This window comes from Macrosteles quadrilineatus, unplaced genomic scaffold, assembly GCF_028750875.1.
Source record: "Macrosteles quadrilineatus isolate MER2022 unplaced genomic scaffold, UCM_ALF_1.0 Scaffold_9__3_contigs__length_116548681, whole genome shotgun sequence".
NCBI classification, from domain to species: domain Eukaryota; kingdom Metazoa; phylum Arthropoda; class Insecta; order Hemiptera; family Cicadellidae; genus Macrosteles; species Macrosteles quadrilineatus.
The window spans coordinates 92447810-92471007 of record NW_026542602.1 but is presented as its reverse complement, the minus strand read 5'-3'; the positions used below and the strand labels follow the sequence as shown (position 1 = coordinate 92471007).

Genomic DNA, 23198 nt, shown 5'->3' with positions numbered 1-23198 from the left:
AACTAAAACTTGGTGTTGCGTCTACAGAAAACTATGTCGCTAAAGGCTTTTATGAACGCGTGGAATTCCTGTTGGAATTTGAAAAGGCACGCAGATTCTACGGAACTTGGCGTGGGTTTGTTTGAGAAAGGTAACCCCTCTAAACAATGCTGTAACTTCAAAGTATTAAAAATACTTGTCATTCCCGCTACCAAAGTATATTTTGAAATTCAAAAACACACTTTATATAGGTAAATATACAAAATCTGTCAACATTTTCTGATTCAATAAATTTGTTTGACAGTTTGTATTGTATTTAGTTTTCAACATTTTAAAATTATATTTACTATTAAATAAAGTTACGGACTTGTTCGAACTGATGGTTAATGTTTACATTTCAGCTAGATATATCTCAGATGAACATAAAACCAGTAAATACTATAAATAATTAATCGGTCAATCCTTTTAGAGTGGACGCTTTGGTCCAGCAAGCCAGAGAGGTAAAGGCTAAACAATTCCACGGCTGTACATTGGTTGATTAATAGCTTTATCCCTTTGTTCTGCAAACCTTGAAAAACTTCAGCTCCGTCGTGTCCAAAAAATATTAGGGGTAAAATCTGGCAAAGTTGAAATTAAAACCACAAAAGTCAGGGGTTCGTTATTTATATTTGTAATCTTTAAGTCTAAGGGACGACGTTTACTCAAATCATTTGAATTAAATAAATTTCAATTGCATTTAAATTAAGCTTAAACTACCAGACAAGGCGTGAAAATTTAGTAAGGTAAAACCACCTCAAATATACAGAAAATATAGCTGAAGACAAAACTTAATTTGGCCATAGTTGGATATAACTTTAAAAAAAAATTTAATTACCGTCCCGTATAGCAATACAACGTTTGGAGGTAAGTTCATATTAGTAATTTCAGCCCTGGTTTATAATATATGGATTAGGTTTGATTTGGTTTCGTAACGGGTTTATTGTCATGCTAATGATTTTGATTTCATAAAAATTATTTCGCGCTCAGAAAAACCTATTGCCTACGAAATGTAGCCTATGAACAATATAACAATTACCACACTTGCAAAACTAGTCCTGTAATCGTGTTCCATAAATCAATTTTATACTCATCCATTAATTAGCTACATGATTAAATATTATATTTAAGTTTTTCATAAAATTAAATACTTATTGAAAATAAAATTTAAGTAAAAATTAAATACCTAAATACTCCTATTAAACGCGAATTTAATGTTTAACTAACACTGAATTAATTTATTTGATATCATTTAAATATAAGTGATTACCAAAAATATTATTAGTTTTCGTCTAGCTTAAATATCGAAGATATTCAATTATTGCTTGAAATATTAATAATATTTGCTCGTTTAGGTAAAAAATACACAAAATATAACCCATATAACTTGTTGAATTAATGAGGTAACACGAATACTCGTCCCATAAAAATGGAAACAACTTTGAATATTTTGAAAGTCAAATCTGTAATAAATCTTCTCACTGAGGACATGAAATCATAACTCACAGGAAAGACTGACAGGAGAATTTATATTCTTGCATATGACAATCCCGGGCAGAGTACTGCTCTGTATGTGGCTACAACGTGGTTCACTTGCCAAAACCATAGAGATTCAGCAAGTTTTCATTTTCTAATTTCAAAATTCATTATTATATGTACAATATACAATATATGCTAAATTTGAAGTAGCACATTCTTCTAAAATCTTTCTTGATCCAAACTCAAGGATTTTACAACATCAATAACCCATTTGGGTAAAAAAAAAAAACACCTCTGTATAGTTGAATGAAACCATTAAACGTATTGCTCACCTCTTATGGAACATAATTGCTAACCAGATTTACAATAAAGAATGTTGAATGTTTACAGTGTAGTACATGTTTTAAATAGTTTTACTATCATCATATAGAATAGATTTTCCTTTTTTTTAGATTTCCTTAGTGTTATATTTTACTTTTTGTCCAAAACCTACTCCCAGCCTTATGGGGATCAAGATTTATGCATAATTTCTTCTATATACTTACATTTACTTTTACCAACTTAAGTTAATTTAAAATATTACACATCACACTGTTTGAGTTTATTTTTGTATTTTTATGAGTAAATATTCTTAATTTTGTTTTGGATTTAGAGGAGTAGGCTAGTATCAATTTAGCTGTGTTAAAAACGTATACACATAAACCTATTAGGTTTGAATGAAAAAATAACGATTTTAAAGTATAGTGTATATGCATACATTTTATTTTTTCTGTTTTATTTAAGTGTATACTTTTTTGTAAAAGATAGAATCGTCCATAATTATGCAGGTAATATATTGTGTAAATGTGATGTGTGTGAAACATGCCCAATAGAATTTCATACCCTAAGTTATGAGTGAGCTCCAAACAATACTTATGCCACAATCTCCATTGTTTCAACAACACGTGTTGTTTATTATTTTATTTTTATCTTTCGCTCCTTTATCTCTTTACTGATTTATTTTCCCTGTATTATTGTTGCTTTCCGCATTGTTTTAACACAGACAAAAATAATGTTACCCTATGCTTTTCCGTAGCGTAGATTAATGTGTGAATGTTTTATTTCATAGACATTTTGAACATATTTTTACCGTGATTTCGAATTTCATATCCTGAATTTGGACATTTACTGTAGTGTCTGTAAACATTGTGTGGTCAACTTGTATCGATTTGTATTTTTCAAAATGAACAACTTTGATTTGCAAAATAGGTAAATATTAGGGTTATTTAAAAAATCCATAATGGTATAAGTATTTTACAACTAAAAGCTTTCAATACTGTGTCACGTAATCCTACTTCATACACTGACAAGACGGCGATGTGTGTTATGTGGTGAAAATATGTCAGAATTAAGTACTGTATCCACCAAGATTATAAACAACAACACTATTCATAATTAAGATACGTTATGTAACGATGAAATTTACACCTGTTTAAAAAAAAAAATGTAAAACGTCTCTTAGACATTTCTGTACTAAACATTTTGTTTCTCTTCCAACTATTTGTTCGTTAAATTCGTGGAAGAATTGGTCATTCAATTTTATACACGTTTTTTCTGTGCAATTAGTGATTATCCACAAGACTAAAAAAATAGGCATAATAAATAATAGGCATAGACATATTTTATTCATGAATCAGGTACAAATGATACAATATGCAACTGAGTTCATATTATCGACTCCTAAACAACGTAATTAGATTGAAACTTTCGAAACTTGTGAACACAAACCCAGCTAGCACACAGTACTATTTGTATCTTTAAAATTACCTTAGGTTACGCCTCGTGGTTATCCAAGGTTATGGGGTAGAACGTTTAAATGACACTGGTTGGATAACTTTTAAAGCGTATTCTTTGAGTTTTTTCTCTCTAATCAGAGGGCATGAAGCTGTTTCCACTGTAAGCTTAAGGAACCACATTACTGTATCCTCTTTTATGTACTAATACGTTGTGAAGAATAGGTAAAGCAACTACTTTGGCATAAAATACAGAATAAATTGTTGCAAAACGATGTTTCATCGTTCTAATGCAGAACTAATTCTAATGCAGAAACTAAGATTCTAATGCATCGTTCCCGCTTTTAATAGATAAACAGAAGCAGTACAAACGCAAGGTACAGACGAGACAAGACAGCTATTGCCACTGCAGTGCAAGCGATGCATGTTTCACTAGAATGTGTCCCTCATGTAACGATTGTAGGATGTACCTGTCCCAAGAGCTTTGTGGAAATGCAGTTATCGCGACCGCGAGAAAATACTAATCTGTCTCACAAACATCAGTGTTTAGGGTTATTGCTTAGTCAAGTCCGAGTCAATCACTTTACAATGAATTTGTTAAGTATTAGCATTGAGTAATCACTCTACGTAATCAATTACGTAGAGTGATTACGTAATCAATGTAGATGAAGACTCATTTACTCTTAGTATTTCCTCTCCAAACTTACTCCTACAGGGATTACAGAACGCAGTGTTCACAGAAAGCCATTTTCGGAGTTGTTTTTAAAGTAGGAAATTATTTTTTTAATTCCCGAACTAATACAGTATACAATATTAAGTCCAACTTATCAAGAGTTCAATACAAACTTTATTTGAATTACTTATCTCGGCGGAGTTTATTTACGCACTGTAACTGCCTTGGCGTGACAACTTACGTATGCATGCTACCACATTTGCATAGCACCACACCATAACTAGAGGTCGTGTTACCTTATGGGGTAACACGGTGAATTGTAGCAGTTGTTACCTGCATGATACTGAGTAGTATATGTGATATGTTTACCAATCAACATAATGATAGATTTCATTACAAACCTTGTAAGAAACATAAACGTCGCTTATATTTGATGAGATTGTTATTGGTAGGTTGAAAACCTATGTAATTATTAAGTTTTTACCTATCTAAATAAAATACAGTGATATGGCATCTCAAAATTACATATGTCCCAAAACATGACAAAATGCGTCATCTTATTAGAAATGGATCATCTATATCTATAAAAGAGGAACTATGTATGTATGTATGTACCTTATAAACTCCGAAACTGCTCGACAGATTGTAATGAAACTTTCAGGCATTATTACGCATTATTCAAGGATGGTTTGTGTGAAGTTTGGTGCAGATCCGTCAAAAGATAAGGGGTTTTAACCCCCAGGGGGTTTTAAGGGGGTCCAATGTCAGACTTTTAGAAGAACAATGTTTACAAGTAAATATAATTTAAAAGCAGATTTTTAATTTCACCAACTGTTTTGTAGGTTTGAATAATCACAACTAATTTACTTTTGGATAAGTCCAAATGTATTAAGCCCCAATCGCAGCAAACCTGGGCACTCAACAACGTTTAAATTCTGCTCTATTAAATATGCAAACATAAAAGGGTACGCCTAAAAACTTATTTATATTTATACACATAATGAAAAAAATAAAAAACATTGTTTATCCACTGAAAATTAAGTAAAATATTCTATTTTTGTTTTTGGTACATAGGTTTTTATTATTTATCGTAGAGAACAAATTACCATTTAAAATCATAGTTTTTAAGCGCAGCAACATGCGCTGGGTAACTGCTAGTCTTATATAAATCCACAAGGTATCCATAAACTATTAGAGAACTATTGACAGATTTATCGGACTGTCGAGGTGTCTCTCAGAGGAAATAACCAATAATCCCAGTGTTCAAACCCTCTAGAGACCGAGACAAGTAGATGGATAAAGGAAACAAATTGTACTATTCATTCATGCATTTATGTAGCGTTTCGAAAATGCCTTTGTCCAATAGAAAACAAATAAGTATTTACACTTAAAAGTCGCTGTCAAAATTATTCGTGCGTTGGTAGACTCATTGGGATTGTATATTTCAGTGTCGTTTTTTTATATAGTTTTTTAATAAAAAATGAAATTTACGTATTTAAATTAGCTAGGATACGTTTTGCAAATATTTTGGTCTACATTTCTGTCGGATTCACCTGTAGCTTCAAATATTTTGCTGATAATATTCTGTGATAGGCAAGCATGTTTCTTTAAAACCTTTATTTCCCAGCTCGTTTGCATCGTAGGGAAAATCTACACACACTGTTAGAAAGATATTTTCCTGTAAGTGTGCAGAATCCCTTTATAAATTAAAATAGGCTCAAAAATAAGCACAAAAAATAAGTTTAAAATTTAAAATAATTAACATGGGACTTATGGGTTGTCATGCACAAAATAACAACAAAATATAAACAGAACAAAAATGGAAGAAATTCCAATCACATGTTTTATTTTCAGTGTGGGCTAAAAATAGAGAAGTCTGTACATAAGATATTTTTGGTCGAGTTTTCGACCACTGAACAACCTCTATATTATTAATCCGCCACTTCCACCGGAAGAAAAGAACGTTATTGATTATGTGTTACGCCTTGACTTTAGAGACAGTAGAATGTAACCTATTTTTACAGTAACCGTCTGTAACCAGATGTTTAGCCTAATAGGACGGAATTGAATTAGCTTAGTAACGTATTGGCATTTGTGGTGGTGGGATATGCTACAAATCGTAACAATAACAAACTCATTTGTGTGATAAAAAATTTTCCTGATTTTTAGTTAAAAGTTGCAGTAGATTTAGTCAAATTTTATGCATTTTTAAGTTGTTTAAAAATAGTTATCGGATTATCGGTTGACTTGAGATTGTTACAAAACGAACTAAACAACGTCGGTGGCTAGATATTGTTGCCTCCCTGCTAGGTTCTTACATAACAAGTCAGTTGCCCCAAAACCAGCTTTGATTAATATTACCTTTTTAATAACGTTTGAGCACAATCTATAAAATGTGTAGTTTATACGCTCTTAAAGTTTTAAATATTAATTTTTTGCCTAGTATAATGATTAATATCCTGATAATAGTATTTAAAACCAACCCCTTTTAAGACTTCAGCAAAGTTATATAGATCCCCGTAAAAAAAATCAAGTTAAAAGTCAAGGTTATAAAGTTAATGCCCGTCTATCAGACCAACAACATCATTTATCGAAGGCTATGTGTAATTTCATTTTAGAATTACTAAAGTGAGTAATCCTACAATATAGTCTTTCATAAATGCTGGCGTACAATCGGGTTGGTATAGTCTATAGTTCCACGTTAATGTATCCTCTTGTATCCATTGACAACACTTTTATCCTCTTGTAACAATACCATCGCATGATGTATCAACATATCTACGACTATCGACCTGGAAACACATATGGTGTAGTATGAAGCCAGTCTTTATCAGTCAGCTGTTATCACATGTGTCAACTTTTATAATTATTGATAACTCTATCAGTACACGCTCCAGGTACAACAGTACTGCCTTTACAAAAATACTGTTGCCTGAATAAGATAAAAAAAAACAGTTTAGGCATTCCGAAATTCGTCGTACCGCAAGCCTACACAACCATCATCCCATCTAGCCCTAGCTGATAAGCGACTTTTTGGTTGTTATCCGTTTAAATAATTTGCTCTTTGAAAAGAATGTGAATCTTAATCATAATGTGAGGGATACAAAATTAAACATTATGTTAGTAACTCTTTTTAGGCCTATTAGTGTCTAAAATTGGGATGGAGCCTCCACGTTAGAGGCTAGAAATTAAAAAGTATTAAAGAAATGACTGTTTTATGCAAATCAAACTTTAAGCTTATTCGATCAAAATATTAATGCAGGTATATTTCAACAATTTTACTAAAATCTCGTATATGTTTTGATGTCTACCATTAAATACTTAATGATGAATACGTATCCTACATACTGGACAAAATTATCATGATGTCCAGTTTCACATATAGTCAATGGTTCACCCTTGTCTCAAACATGTTATCATAATATATTAATATTTCCCTACTAAAAATACGAACACCCATATGAGTTGAAAAACATCAGTGCTAATAATACTAGAATATAGGTAACCTAATTTAAGTGTTTAAAAATTGAAGAAAGATATTTTAATCTTGTGATATCTTAAATTTTAAGTTATATCCCATCCAATTGTATTTTGACTGTTTTTATTTATGTGGAAACAATCTTTATGTTGAATACGATTTTCTTCTCAAGAGAAAAGCTCTGTATGGCTGCATCCCTTCTGTGATGCATTTTTAAACGCAGGTCTGCTATTGGTCCCTCGACAGCTATCTAGATAAATTATCTCTCAAACTTGTAACTCTTGAAGACTTAACCTGCAACTTTCTTTTCTTGTTAAATAAGAAACACTTTATTCAGCAAAATTATACTTTCTACAGTTAACCATGCGTCATGCAATAAGTTTAATGAGAACAGAAATAACACGATCATTGTATTATATCAACAATGTTTTTATTTGCTGCTTAAGTTTGTCAATTGTGTTATGGATTTTTTCTGAAGCATGAATTATAATAGTTTATTTTAAAATTATGAAATTCGTCGTGTAGTTCACTAATTCACGGTTCACTTGTAAATTTTCAATACACAAAGATAAAGAATTCCACAAGGCGTCTAGAGTTTGATCATTGATTGTAAGTCAATTGTATATGTTCTTCCATTTTATTAATCTGAAAGCGAAATTGGCCTGGGTTAATTTAGAGGTTTCTGTAATTGCAGGATTCTGAGCGTTGGACTAAATTGAAGATTTCAATGTTGATTGGATATAAAATGTCATTTTTAATTTGTTTTAAATCCTATCAAAAGGTAGCCCCGATGACGTTCTTCGCGATGGTATAATCAATACTCATAATCAAACCAAACATGGCAGTAGCATAATAAACTAAGATTGAAACAACTTTTATTTAAATCTGAATGATCGGTTGTGTTTTGGCCGTGTACTGTCTTGGTTATCCGGGTGGTTATTTTTTATTTTATTAACGGCAAGGTTCCATTTTACATTTGAGTACAGTAATCATACGATAACCAATAATTTTGGCAAACGTAAGCATGCATATTAGCGGAAAGTGATGAATACCAATAACAAGCAACAAATTTATTATTGAGACAATTATGGCTGATAATGTTGCTGTTGTGCTCGCCTTCAAATCTAAATTCCGCAGATTCGATTTCAAGCGAGATCGTAGAACCGGACCCAGAAACCTTTTATGATTGGGCTATGAATCTATTTTGCTATCTAACGAAAAGTCTACGTTATCAGGGGTTGGGTATATACAAAATTTCAACAGCGTAAATTACTATTACACCTAAATAACACAAGAATAAAAAATAAAAATATGTATTTTATTAAAAGTTAATTAAATGCCTAACCCATTTCATCAAAAATTCGATTCCACCTATCCAAAAGGCTATACAATAATAAATTTACTGCTCTGAAATCTGTGTTAATCTGTTCTAACCACAATCAGCTTATTGGATATTCATTATGCATTCATTTTAATCACTAATTTCTCTATTTAATAATATCCGTGAAAAGCTAGAATAGGCCTAAAAAGGTGTCTACTTATGAAAATATTGATTCAATATAGTTTGTCTATACAATCTTTTGTGTTACGTATAATATTTTATTCACTTTAAGGCAAGTAAAATTAGAGGATAATGTTTTACACGTTTTAGCGAAAGAAACGCTAGTTGGATAAAAGAAATAGAGGCTTTTATTAAATATCACCACTCAAGTAATTATAGTAAGTCATTTCACTATACTTTTGTCAAATGAAATATAAAAGACTTTCAAAGCTAATAAATACACATCTTTCACAGCAATGTAAATGTTTTTAATTCTGATAGAAGTGGTTGAGTCTGTACTGGCTTTTTAAATACCTTCATAAGCTATAATTTGTGCAACTTCTGAGGGTTTGGCGAGCTATTAATTTTGTACACCGAATTGGCAATGATGCATTGATGTAATGTGTAGGCCTATGCATATGGCTAAAAATGGGATTTTAAATTGCGAAATTCACATTAAGTCATATAGACAAAAGTTTCATTGTTTTTTGACGTAAGGTATATTATCGATATTCCTAATATACTAAATAAGGAATATAGATGAATGCGGAGATTTTATTAGAAAGTTCTTTCCCTTTACAAAACATTGGTCTTAGCCTTATCTTTCAGTCACTACTGTGTGTGATTATATGATATCTACTTATATCTAAACATGTTTACTGGAAACTACACACAGTTATGTGAGTTTAAAGATACTGCATTATATTGTAGAACATATAATGCGTATGATAACAATGCATTAAATACGATAAACAACTATAAAAAAATTGGACTAAAATGTCTTGAAAAGTTTGCACAGGTTATTTACTTGAAATATAATTTAACTACAATAACAACCCAAATGTATTAGTAAGTTTTGTCAATTAAATACTATAACAAATTATTGTAATCTTGAGTATTAATTATTTTTGTTACCAGTAATATGTGGAGAATTTCATAACATACATAGAGGTTTACATTGGTCAAACGTTGAAACATTTTACATTAAAAACTGTCTTATATAAAAAAAAAAAAACTGCACTTATGATAACTCTTGTAATATAAAGCACTGAGTAAAGCACTCAAGTATAAAAGCACTTAAGTAATGATTCTTTTCGGTTCCATACTTCTTTACACTCTACACAATAAACCTGCTGCTCAATTATAGTGTTAATATTTGTTGGTTCGAAGTATTTCTCAGCGTTGAGGAACATTTTGTAAAATGTATGTTTTTGTTGTACATTTTAATGTCTTAGAAGAGTTTGGATATTAATGTTAGTTATCTTAATGCATATTGTAAATCAAACTTCTTTAAACACATTTTTATAAATGATGTAGAACAAACAGAGTTGACCTGCCTTAAGCAACTACTATTTATATTTTTTTGGAACTAATACCATTTGGCAATAATACAATCGAAATAAAACGAGTTTATAACATTCATGTCTGTGATATTGGATTTGAGTTTCATAAAGGATTCCCTAACAAAGCATTTCCTCCTGTTGAATCCGTATTTCCTATTATTACTTCATTGTTATCGGAAATGCTATGAATTGATTTAAATTCCAGCTCGGATTCGAATTGTTCGTTTTATTTTATGTTTGAATCCAAAAAAATTCAAATACCCACAAACACAAAAAATGTAGGAATCTATTTATAATGTACAAGAATATTATGTTTCTGTTTTTTTTTATTTGCATAATTTTATTTAAAAAATATTATTCGAAAATTGTGTCCTAAAAGAATCCAACTGTACAGGGATATTACACATATTTTAATCATCTTAATAATAAAATCATTTCAAGTCTACAAGCATTTTGCATTTGTCATTGTTTTGTTTAGCTATTTTTAAGATTTGCGTGTTTTCTAAACTTATTTCGTGAGAAATATTTAGAAGTAATAATAATACTAACAAAAGGAAAATATGATCCATCTAAAAGGAAAATACAATCCATTTCAAAAATAAATTACTCTCCACTTAACATACCTCTATATGAAAAAATTTGGTTAATTTACCTCAGAAACTGGTAAAAATCATATTGAAACCCCTGCTAAATTCATCCCAAGATTGATGTGTGACCTAATAAAATATATCATAATAAGGAAAAATTAAACTCAAACTAAAACATTGAATAATACAGGTTAGTCCTTTACTATCAGCATTACCCTTCTTATAATGCTATTACTCTTTAAATTCTCCAAATACCGTAGGCCTATCTTTTTCCACCAACTTTTAATTTTATACACACCATATATCAATATTAGTAACTTTACACTAATACGATCCGTATAAACTGTTCTGTATAATCAAGATAAGAAGTGCAACAATTCAAAAATATATACAGTATTATTTTTTCGGAACATTAATAGATTCACCAAAAATATCTATTCACCGTTGACATGCTATACCATACTGCAGTAATACACTGTTAGTATGACCTTCAACTGATTTTTATCAGTTCCATTATTCAGGCGATAGCTCTATGGCGTGACTAAATATTGACAGAAATACACGCTTTTATTTGCTTTGCATTCAATTACTTACCTTCCACGGCATATTGACGCAATATTGCTATAATCCTGCTTTTATGAGATCAAATCACATCTACACGTGATAAAGTATTCTGAAGCTATACAATCGACTTAACTTGTTTTTGTTACCTTGTGAGATTGGTCATAGATAGGGAAATAATTCATAGTGTGTTGTATTAACACTAGAATATTTTTGTGTATTACCATATATCCTGTAATAAATATTTAACTGTCCCAACCTCCAAGAGTACACCATGGCCTGTTATGATCACGACCAAGAGTTGTTGTCAGCTGATAAGTCTGTCATGTTTTTGATGTCCGGGTTGACAGGGCCCGTCCGATATCCAAGGGACTCAAGAGAGGACCCCCAGTATGCCCTCTGAGCCTAAGGATACGAAAAACGTGGAATTGAACCCGATAAGCATTTTAAATACTTAACCAAAAATACCGGAAGGTTAGAGGTATAGCACAGGAAACATGCGTTTGTAGACGATACATTTCTTCTGTATCCTGTAATGTAGAGGATAGGCTACATTAAATCTCTTTTTCCTTTTGTTCTTGTTCTTTTTCACCAACCTTATAGAGGGTAGAGGGGTTCTTCCCTTTACCTGTTAAATTTCTTCTTCCGTCCTATTACTTTTTTACCTCATCCTCATTATCCTCCTCTTTCTTATTCTGTCTCTTCACTTTTTTCTCTTTCCTAATCACTTCCTCTTCTACCTCTTTCTATCCTTTTCATATTCGTCATCCCACTTTATATTCTTCCATAAATTCTTCCGATGCAAATCATTCTTCAAAAACTCTCCTCCAACCCCTCCCTCGCAAATTCCTCCTTCTTACTTGTTTAACCTCTATCACGCTTGTCTTCTGTTGCAGTCGCTGTTCGAGCTGGAGCTGGCTGGTTGTAACGAGTTGACGGAGGCTGGCCTCTGGGCCTGTCTCACTCCCAGGATAGTGTCCCTGACTCTGTCGGACTGTATCAATGTGGCGGACGAGGCGGTTGGGGCGGTGGCACAGCTGCTCCCCTCACTGTACGAGTTCTCCCTGCAGGCCTACCACGTCACGGACGCCGCGCTGGGCTTCTTCTCGCCCAAACAGAGCGCCTCTCTCAGCATCCTGAGGCTGCAGAGTTGCTGGGAAGTCACTAACCACGGCATCGTCAATATTGGTGAGTAAAGAAATTATGATAATTTTCATGTTGATAAGTTTGTTAATGTTGTTGAGGGTCTAACTGGAGATCCTCTCGATTGGTTTTAGATTTAAGGCGCAATTTTGTCACAAACAGGTCCTCGTACCTTGGGCTTTATCGTTTTAAAACTGGGCTATTGTTTTGTAAAATGTTTGATAATTTAACAAAATTAAATTTATCAATTCAATTCAATTGGTTGCTCAAATACATTGATGTAAAAAATAAACTTGCAAGAACACAATTTTAGATACAAATTATCACACAGGGGTTAAACGTAATATTTGTTTTCTATCAATATCAATATATTAAATTAGACACATTTTGGATTCAAATAGGCTGAATCGATAAGGAAAATTAGGAGTTTTTTCTACGAATCCATGCAGGGGATAGAGATATTTATTTACTTTATAACGAATTTATAAAAATCAGAAGTGGTTACTAACCTTTTCGTGGTTTAGCCAGCTTGGATCAAACCAAAAAAGAGTTTTTCGTTCAAGCCAAATAAAATTTTTGGGACACTTTATGATGATTGTGATGCTTAAACCAGCAAAATAACATTTACCTATACTGTTCACTAAAACACGGTAAATATATACTTTTAAATATGTATAGCTTGGTAAGTAATTGAAGTGTACAATCGATCAGCACTTACCATCTTATATGAATATCTTTTGGTGAACTGTGTTAGCGTAACTTTATTATACAGGGTGTTGAAAATGTCTGGAACCAACATTATATCTCGTGAGTGGTTAAAGAAAAACAACTGATATTTTGTGTACGGATATACTATGGTTTTACCTATCTTTTAGTGCCTTATTAAAATTTTTGCCACTTATCGGGAACGTCCTGTGGAGGATGCAGTAAAAAGTTTTAATGGAAGCCTATGGTAAATGATACATCATTTTAAAGGCCATTTTTTTTTTAGTAAGGAGCCACAAGTTTCATCTCAAAAGGACCACCCTAGCAAAAATGGCGACTGTTTGAAATTTAAAAAATCACTTATAGGGAACGGAATTTTTAAATTTCAAACAGTCGCCATTTTCGCTAGGGTGGTCCTTTTGAGATGAAACTTGTGGCTCCTTACTCAGAAAAAAATGGCCTTTAAAAAGATGTGTCATTTACCATAGGCTTCAATGAAAACTTTTTAATGCATCCTCCACAGAACGTTCCCTATAAGTGGTTATTTAAATTTCAAACAGTCGTCATTTTTGCTAGGGTGGTCCTTTTGAGATGAAACTTGTGGCTCCTTACTCAGAAAAAAATGGCCTTTAAAATGATGTATCATTTACCATAGGCTTCCATTTAAACTTATTACTGCATCCTCCACAGGACGTTCCCTATAAGTGGTAAAAATTTTCATAAGGCACCAAAAGATAGGTAAAACTATAGTATATCCGTACACAAAATATCATTTGTTTTTCTTTAACCACTCACCAGATATAATGTTGGTTCCAGACATTTTCAACACCCTATATATATTAGGTATATATTAGGCTAAATTTATTTTAAAGTGTTATATGTCCGTATATGTTATATTCCGCAAATACAATGCTGTAAAGCACTTATGCAGATTAAGAAGTTATTTAATAAAAAAAAAATGAATTAAATCTAGTAATTAATCCTTAAAACCTTTACTTTAATATCTATGAAAATGTACCTAAACATAATCTAAAAAATAAGTGTCAGTTTGCGCTCGTACAATATAAAAACTACGTCCATAAATAAAAACAAAACAAACTTCCGAAATATATTATTATTGTTTAAATCAGGTTGAAAACTAATAGAGCAGAATATACACACTGTTATTTTTCATTTTTGAGCCAAAGGCTTAAACTCTGAGCCCATCTCAGTCGAGGGATAATCGAGTTATCCCTGATGTTGAATCAGTTTTGTAGCACATGACGTAAGGGAAAGGGTCAAACTGGCTGGGTAGCTGAGTGGTTATAGTGCTCGCGTATTAATCAAAAGGTCGCCGGTTCGATCCGGAGAAAAGTCAGTAGCTTTTTGATGGTTCGAAACTGGACCCAGCTGTTCCTGATCATTAATGAAACCGCTGATCTTAGTCAGTAACAAAGCTACACAGGTCATCACACACCATTCTACACTCATCCTTCACTCATATTTGGGTTAAAATACGCACCTAGGTGGCGTCCCCATCTAAACGATTGATTGATTGATTGATTGATTGATTGATTAATTGATTGAAAATGTTGAGTTACGTAAAGGGTCACTGAATTGTTTAATTCTTGTAGTAGTTGATTATTGTTGATTTTATTGAGTTAACTAATCAACAAACATATTTTGTACTGTTCTATAGACGAGTTAGCATTAAGTATACATAAGTAGATGTTACTAGAACATCACAGTAACATTTAATAACTTGGTGCATTAAAATGTATCACAAATGTTTAATTTTGACCCTTTACGTGGTACTTAGCTCAATATACATCTTCTTTCAAAGAAAAATAATAAAGGCACGGGTTAACGGTTTAAGTTTGTAAATAGCCTATCCTCAGTGGCATAAGTAATTACTCCGCTTTTTAAGTATACCAAAAGTGATGAAGATAACTGGAAGGAACACACGTTTTAAGGGTTGATGTAAGTAAATTGACGGAATTGATGGGCCCGAGGGTCTGTAAGTGATGGATAACGTACTCGACGCGTCAACTTAAGTCATTTTGCTGCACGTTCGATCAAGTGTATTCGTAGTTTTTGCTATCTTATACAATATTAATTTGTTTCGCGTTCAAATAATTTTTTCATTTACTCTGAAATATCATTTTTGTATTTTTGTTTCGGTTGTTTAATTATCTCAGACTGCCGGTTTTGTTCGGTTAATATTTTATACTAGGGTACATGTTGCTCGAAATCGAGCAATTGCAGAGAAGTACAGTAGTTATTTATAAACAAATAACTTGTTTAAAAACTAATAACAGTCATAATTTCCCATGATTTTAAAAGAGTCATTACAATGTTAACCAACCAAGAACGGCATTCAAAGTGTCGAAATATGTAGCAATGACGTAAGGATAAATAAGGTTAAATAAAGAGAGTTCTATACGAACAACAATATCTTTGCAGTATTATACTACGGATTTTTAGTATTACATTCACTTCACACACACACTTCACATAGTCAAATTGAGTAATCTTGGCCAACTTTTACACGTATAGTAAACATTTTTAGCGTATCATTGACGCCACCCTGTTGTGTAGCTGTACCAAGGAACAAAAATCGTACGTTCATAATATCCGAACAAATCAAAATGAAATTCAATTCAAATATTATAAAATATTATAAAGTCAGCACTGTTTCCATTTCAACTCTCAACTGCCACATAGTTAAACTTAGCGATATAAAGTGTTTTAATGTTTTATACTTATTTCAATGATACAGTAAGCCCCAACCTGATAAACCTCTGAACCTAATCCACAAAACGAAGTTTCGTCTGCTTTTAGCAACACAAAACTACATCCATTAGCAAAACTAGTGCTTCAGTTCCAACATTCAGATTTGTCGAATAATTTTGAAATTCTTTTATCCAGTTCTATCAGTTTCAATTCAACATTGAAAAAAATTATTGATATTCAAGTCCTCTAAATTTTTGAACCCTGTTTCACACTTAAATTAAATACCAAAATAAATACTATAGAGAGGTTAGTGAGTTGTTAGATATAACCACAGACAGCAGACCACCAGATAATGGTATATTCTCTGTGGTATAGGTAACCTATTTAATCAACTAACTATTTTCTCGTATAAAAATTAGGTCAATTTTTTTGTCATGCCCTTATATACTCGTAGAGTATGGACTCGTAATATTCTTCAAATCTTTTTTATTCCTGAGGACAGTATCTATGCTATTAATTTACTTTAAAATATTTACTTTAATATGTAAAAACAAAAAAAAGTTTGTAAACTATTATTTTGAAAATATTTTTGTATTTACTTTGGACTTTATATAAATTAGCATCCCAGTTTTCACAGTAATTATATTGACATGTTTCGTTACAATCAATCAAACAATCTCAATCTCTCTAAAGATATTTTTAAGGCTAAAAAAAAAGATTAAAATTGTCAGAGACATTTTCCCCAAAATTAGTCACTTGAAAATGAAAGAGGAGATAAGCATGAAAGCTAGTTCAATAAGTCAGGCTTTGTAAAATATATAGATTATCGTCCGTCCAATAAATTGGTTTCAAAAACAAATAAGTGTATGGAAAGTTATAATGAATAATAAACAAAATGGAGTTATTATCTTTCGTGAACGATGTAGTTTTCACATATGATAGGGGCTTCTGTGAGGCGTAAATCTTAGATTGGCCCCTTAGGCGAACCTACATTGCCTGCATAACCATCATAAATAATATCATCAAACCATTCGATGAAAACTCCAAGTTAAATGTTGATGTCGAAATAAAATGGTTCATTAGGCCTACTACTTTTTTCTTAAACAATCTGTAATGGAAAATAATTAGGATTGTCTCTCAATAGAAAGCTGTGAATACCACGTACATAAAGTGTACGACATTGAATTTGTGAGTTTTTTTTTTTTCATTTCTATATTTTCAGACATCGTAATTGCTTACTTGTTATTCTAACATTTGTGGTTATTTCCACTATGTGGAATTAAAACAATGCGTTCATTATTATGTAATAAATACCAGTATTCTCTCAAATAAGTAATTTATTGTGTTGTAGTTTATGTATGTAGTCCCGCAATACAACCATGTCGTCCATTGTCTGTCACTGAACTTAATTGATGGTCCTAAATAGTATGTCAATGTTCCGCCCATGTATACTTGTTTGATAATACACACTAGCTGTACTGCATAAGTGATTGAGAGCCTGAAGGTCCATAAATACGTCACTCGTTCCTATCCACCCCCACCCACCTTAATCTAAACTGATCTATTGTGCGATTGGTTAAGAAAATGTTATTGCAAATGAGAATTACTTTATTTGAGCTTTCAAAAGATTCTAGAAGGTATTTTTTTGTTTGGTAGTTTTAGTTTTATAGGAATTATATTCGCATCTTGTACTGTTTATATTACCATCCTGAAATTCGATTGGACGTAGCTATTTACTACCCCCTTAATAGTCGATTTCTATAACGCAATATCTAAAATCCATGAATGCCGATTACCGTTTATATAATAGTTTACTAACCATTTACTTAAAATCCCCCATTGTCTCCTATTTAAGGAAACTAATTCAAGCTGAAATTTAGAACAAAGCCTTCTTCTCAAAATACAAACGATCTTTGAAGGTTTCTTTTGGAAATGGCATTTTACTCGCTAGAAGAAAATATACATTATAAAATGCTGCAAATGCTGATAAATAAAATTTTACACTACAATGCGTTTTGCCTTCAGGATAAATCAACTGTAAGAAAAATTTATGGTTAGTGATTTTATAAACAAACAAATAGTTTATTTTTATCAAAACTGATGTTAAGAAAAATTAAGTTTGATTGCTTATATTTAAACCTATAAGTTTCGATTTGAATTTAATTGTTTGATTCGAAAATGCTTTAAACAATCAGGGTCTACACATGACTTATTCAACTAAACATTCCTCGCGCAGTTTTAACCATTTTAAAACTATTGGTGTGGCTGGATAAAGCTCAACGTGATATTTTTCTCTCTTGAAAGTACAATAAAGGTTGACATGAGAACAGCTCATTACCTGAGTATCGACGTGTTTCATTATCACCGTCACAGTGTCGCAGCGATTTAACTTGATTTAATTTGTGTATTATATTCATACACAACTTTTACACTAAACATTGTTTGATAACTAATACCTCTGACTATTTATAGAACTAGATATGCCAATACCATGTTAAGTTGTAGCATTGGCTATATATATACCTACAGGTATATATAACTGTAGGTATATATAGTCAATGGTTGTAGCCATTTTTAGAATATAAATGAACGTTGAGCCACCGACAGAATGCGCTGTTATAAATATCTGATTCAAGGGAATACGCTAATTTTTTAACCGAGCCATTTTGATTGAACACCTTTATGTAAACTATGACTCATTAATTGCAGGAAAAAAATAATGAAGAAAATATGATTTTAAACCGTAGCACACTATTTGAGTGACTCGATGAACTATAAATATTTAATTTTGATCAAAATTGAGTACCAATACAGCTGATCCATATACTTGGCATGTCTACTTCAGAATCTTTGATTGTACCTCTACTAGGGCAAGGTAACGTAATTGTTCTTAAAGGAATAGACAACCATAGCTGAAAACAGTTCGGTCAAACAGACAATTCAGATCGCATTAGCCAGGGATTACATCTGTAAACTAAACACAATGTAAGACAAAGTAATTTTCAATAATTATACTTACACATATTTTATCAATCATTATGAGTTAAAATAAAATAGTACTACTGAGTTAAAAGATGAAAACAGTTAAACATACAAATGTGGGGATTCTGACGTCACTATGACTATAACTTATGATTGGACAGATACATTTGGACGACCATCAGCTATAATGGATATTACCCAGAATCCATCACCCAGCCTTTTTTATGGTTTGGCCGATGAAATTTACCTCGGTTCTTGCTATTGCTTTTGATAAAACTCATAAATGTGAGTTCCATAAATTCATACCAGTTTATTGATAGTTTTGAATTAAAATTCAGAGTTTTTTTTATATATTCAGTCATATATAAGCCCGGGGTTTCCATTTTTGAGCCAATTTTTTTTTCTTTAAAAAGTAGTTTTCTGGCTATTATTGGTAAAAAGGTACTTTAAACAATAAACATAGTTATTGTCATACTGCAGCAAAACAGCCGTTTTTATGCATTAGTTGCGGGTCTAAAGTAGAATTTTTACTATATAGGGAGTAAAAATCAGCTGTTGTAAACAGTTGTTAATTTCGACTGTGGCAATCGTATTGATCGAAATTATTTATCGATTATTAGGTAATATATTTTTCCTACAGTCACCCGACAAAGTTGGCTTCCTTGTACTGTTTATAGTACAGAAAGCTGCTAATTGCTGCATATTTATACTTTGTCGTACGGTTTATACTTTGCCGTACGGTTTATACTTTGCCGCACATCAGGATTCCAACGAAACAACACAAAACAGCGTGGTTCCATTATGCACGTAATCCGTGTACGCTTGGAAATAGGTTGGCAACACTTAAAGATAATTATACTATGAGCAGCTGATTGACTATTATAATAACTACGATTTAACCTGTCATTTCGTGTTTATAGTTTCGGTATTTCTGAACTTTCTGGACTTTTCTTTTAAACGTTTTTAAAACCTTCCTACGATCTTAATAAACAAGTAAATACCTTTAAGCATTTTTTTTAGGCGCGGAAACCACTTCAAATTACAAAAACATACGGAACTATATTCTCAAAACGCGGAGCACATTTCTTGCCGAGGAAAAATAGCGGAGTGATATGGACCGCGGGTACTACTTTCTCTAGGGCACCATTTGTGTTGCCAGCTGAACCTAAAAACGTGTTGCATAGTGTTTGAAAGACTAATTATTTATATGCTTTATAGTGACTGTAGGAAAAATATAATGTGTAACACGAGTGAAAAAGGCCTTTGCTGCACTCGAGATCATTCCACACTCGCCTGCGGCTCGTGCGTAAACATTGCTCTCGTGTGCAGCAAAGTGCCACTTTCACCACTAGTTACACAATAGTAGTTTACGCAACGATTGCGTTAAGTGAGTCTTTACGAAAGGCTCGTGCCTTAAAAACTTCTACGAGTGTCGTAAAGACTATTAACGCGAGTTGCGTACACTACTTTACCTACGACCGTTTTTTAATTACTATCAATCTGGATTTAATTACTAACAATCACTAATGATAACTTTTTAGAGAGGTTATGTTTCCGTGTATTGTCATTGCCACTGAAAGTGATGCATCGACTTGTTGTATAATCAGCTGATTTCCTGTAATTACGTGTTTGTTAAACTTCGTTAAATATTACATTGCTAGCAGCATTCTTACCATAAATAATATTGTATCAGGTACAATTCGGCAAATATTTAATTTATTTTTGGACTTCCACCAACTTAATTAAGAATACGCGAGCACAGACAATGATTATATTGTCTGTGACGCGAGTGTCAACATGAACAAGTCGGATCAACAATTAAATTGGTCAACTGATCAGCTGATCAGCTGATTAGTTGACGTTCGAAGCATTACAATTTTAATTCTTTTCTCTCAATACTTGAACCTCATTGGTCCGTTACCTGTGTGGATATGAGAAAACTATGCGGATATGAAATGAAACTATGCGGATATGAAAGTAAACAGCTGTAAAGTGAGACTTTTCAATTCTAAGAACTGGACTGAAATGGCTACTTTAAAAAACGGTCGTAGGTAAATAACTATTTCCTATCATTTTATATTTTACCCCATTGTTGTCGATTGCTCGACATATCGATTGTATAATGTACTAAAACACAATCGTAATATACGAAATGATTGACTCACTTACTAAACAGCTGCTTATTTGCATTAGCAGAATTATTGAGAACAAGCTGGAAGTCGTTTTGAGAGGTTATCTTTACTTTAAAATTATTTCGTGTTCTAGCTTTGTTTGTTAATTAATGATACAAGATGACGAAAAATATAGTTCACCATGCAGGCAAAAAGTGACTTTTTAACCCTTGCTTTTTAAACCTCGGCTTCGACTCGATCGTAAAACTTGACCACAAAAAGAGTCACTTTAGGCCCTAGTGATTAAATATACTATTGCAACATTAAGCCTTTATTTAAAACCTCCTATGTATAGTACTAATTTAATAAATTGATCGCGTCGTGCTGAAACAAACCTAATATAGTAACTTTTAGACGATTGCCTTTTTTTTGGTAAATTAACTAATCATAATTTAATATTTTTGTAAACAAAATATTTTATGTCAAAAATATGTAAATTCTTAACATATTTTTTTACACATTTTAAATACATTAAGTATTATGTTTAAGTGTATATTCAGTGGCTAAAGTGAACAAAACTCATATGAACATTTAAACTCTTAACTATGTATAAAATGGTCTATCGCTACGTTGAGAAGCAAGTGACCTGCAAAATATGGATGAACCTTCAAAGCTTGGAGCCAACTGCCCTTTTATAAATTTTTATAAGAACCATAGACAGAACCAACTACGAAAGTCATTTTAATGATGATATTACAGCTCAAATAACTGAAAAAAGTGCTCATTGTTTGTTTACGTGCCAATGACTTTTTTTGTGTATATATACTAGTATTTTTACCGGTATTTTGATATAAAGGATTTGCCAAAAACTGAAGGTAAATGCTACCAAAAACAGCTAGTGTTACTAATTATATTCTTTTAATGGTGTCATTATAGAATAAATAAATTTACTTTTATAGGTTTACAGAATATTCAATCTGATTTTTGACACCTTTTTTAGATATATTACTGTTTTCAAAGAAAGCAATCTATTATCATTATATAATTGAACCATTACAGTGGACAGAGCTTCGCATTTCACCATGAATACATGTGGACAATGAGTTCTGAATGAAATATAATCATAATCAACCCAATGATCACAGACAGTTTAAAACGATAAAAAAGCTACCGATTTTTCTCAGGACCTCCTGATGACGAGGCAAGCACTGATAACAATAGAGCATAGAGTAAAAACCATCCAAGCCCTTTTTGAAATATTTCTTTAACTTTCAAGGCGATCGGATAGATGATTTTGTAATGCATACAGAACATGCAGATATTCATATATTGTTTTGTGACAACAAATTAATGCCCTGTGTACAATTGATGAAATTGTTTCACTATTCTATGAGTCTCCTGCAAATAAGCTAGAGTATTTATATGTGATATCACATCTGCAAAAGGTGTAGGCTGTATTTCATTTCCAACAATCCTATAAAACCGTCACATGTCATTCAAGCGATAGGATTTTCATGAGAATGTATTCAAACGCACCACAATGTATCAATTTCATCTCTTGAATTGAATATTCAAAGACAATATCTGCAAAAGGTTTTATTCATAAGTACGACATTTTAAAGCACTATTATATTAAACACATGTTTAACGAGTCACCCCAATTATTGATATTAGGCCTAACTTGTGAATTATATTATTTTTATATTTTTTATGAAGTTTTTCTGTGTCTACTTATACTTCATTTAACTTTCAAACTAGTTTTTCTTCAGCCATAATAGCCATCAACTGTAACCTATATAATTAATTATAAGATAAACAGATATGAAAATATGAATTAAATATGAATCTTTTATCTTTTGTATTTACTTTGAATGCCAAGCTAGGTAGGTACTTATATTCTTTAGTTTAGTTTAAATAGTTCTTTTTTAAAATAACATAAAACAAATGAATAAATGAATGAATATTCAACTCACTTGAACGATCTATCGTAGTAACATCCGTACGATTCACCTTTTTTATTCATAGCATCCTATGGTGAACCTATACAAACATAATGGATGTAGGTTACATTGAGGAAGTCGAACTTCAGATTGACAC

General features: G+C 31.9%; 1 protein-coding gene across 1 annotated transcript in view; it reads left to right on the top strand.

The window, feature by feature from the left end:
* The window catches only part of LOC129002410 (F-box/LRR-repeat protein 16-like), an 89906-nt gene that overhangs the window by 32566 nt on the left and 34142 nt on the right, over positions 1-23198 (top strand). The window contains exon 2 of the mRNA XM_054430191.1: positions 12345-12636. Within this exon, the coding sequence (XP_054286166.1) occupies positions 12345-12636 (292 nt within the window). The remainder of the gene's footprint in view (positions 1-12344; positions 12637-23198) is intronic.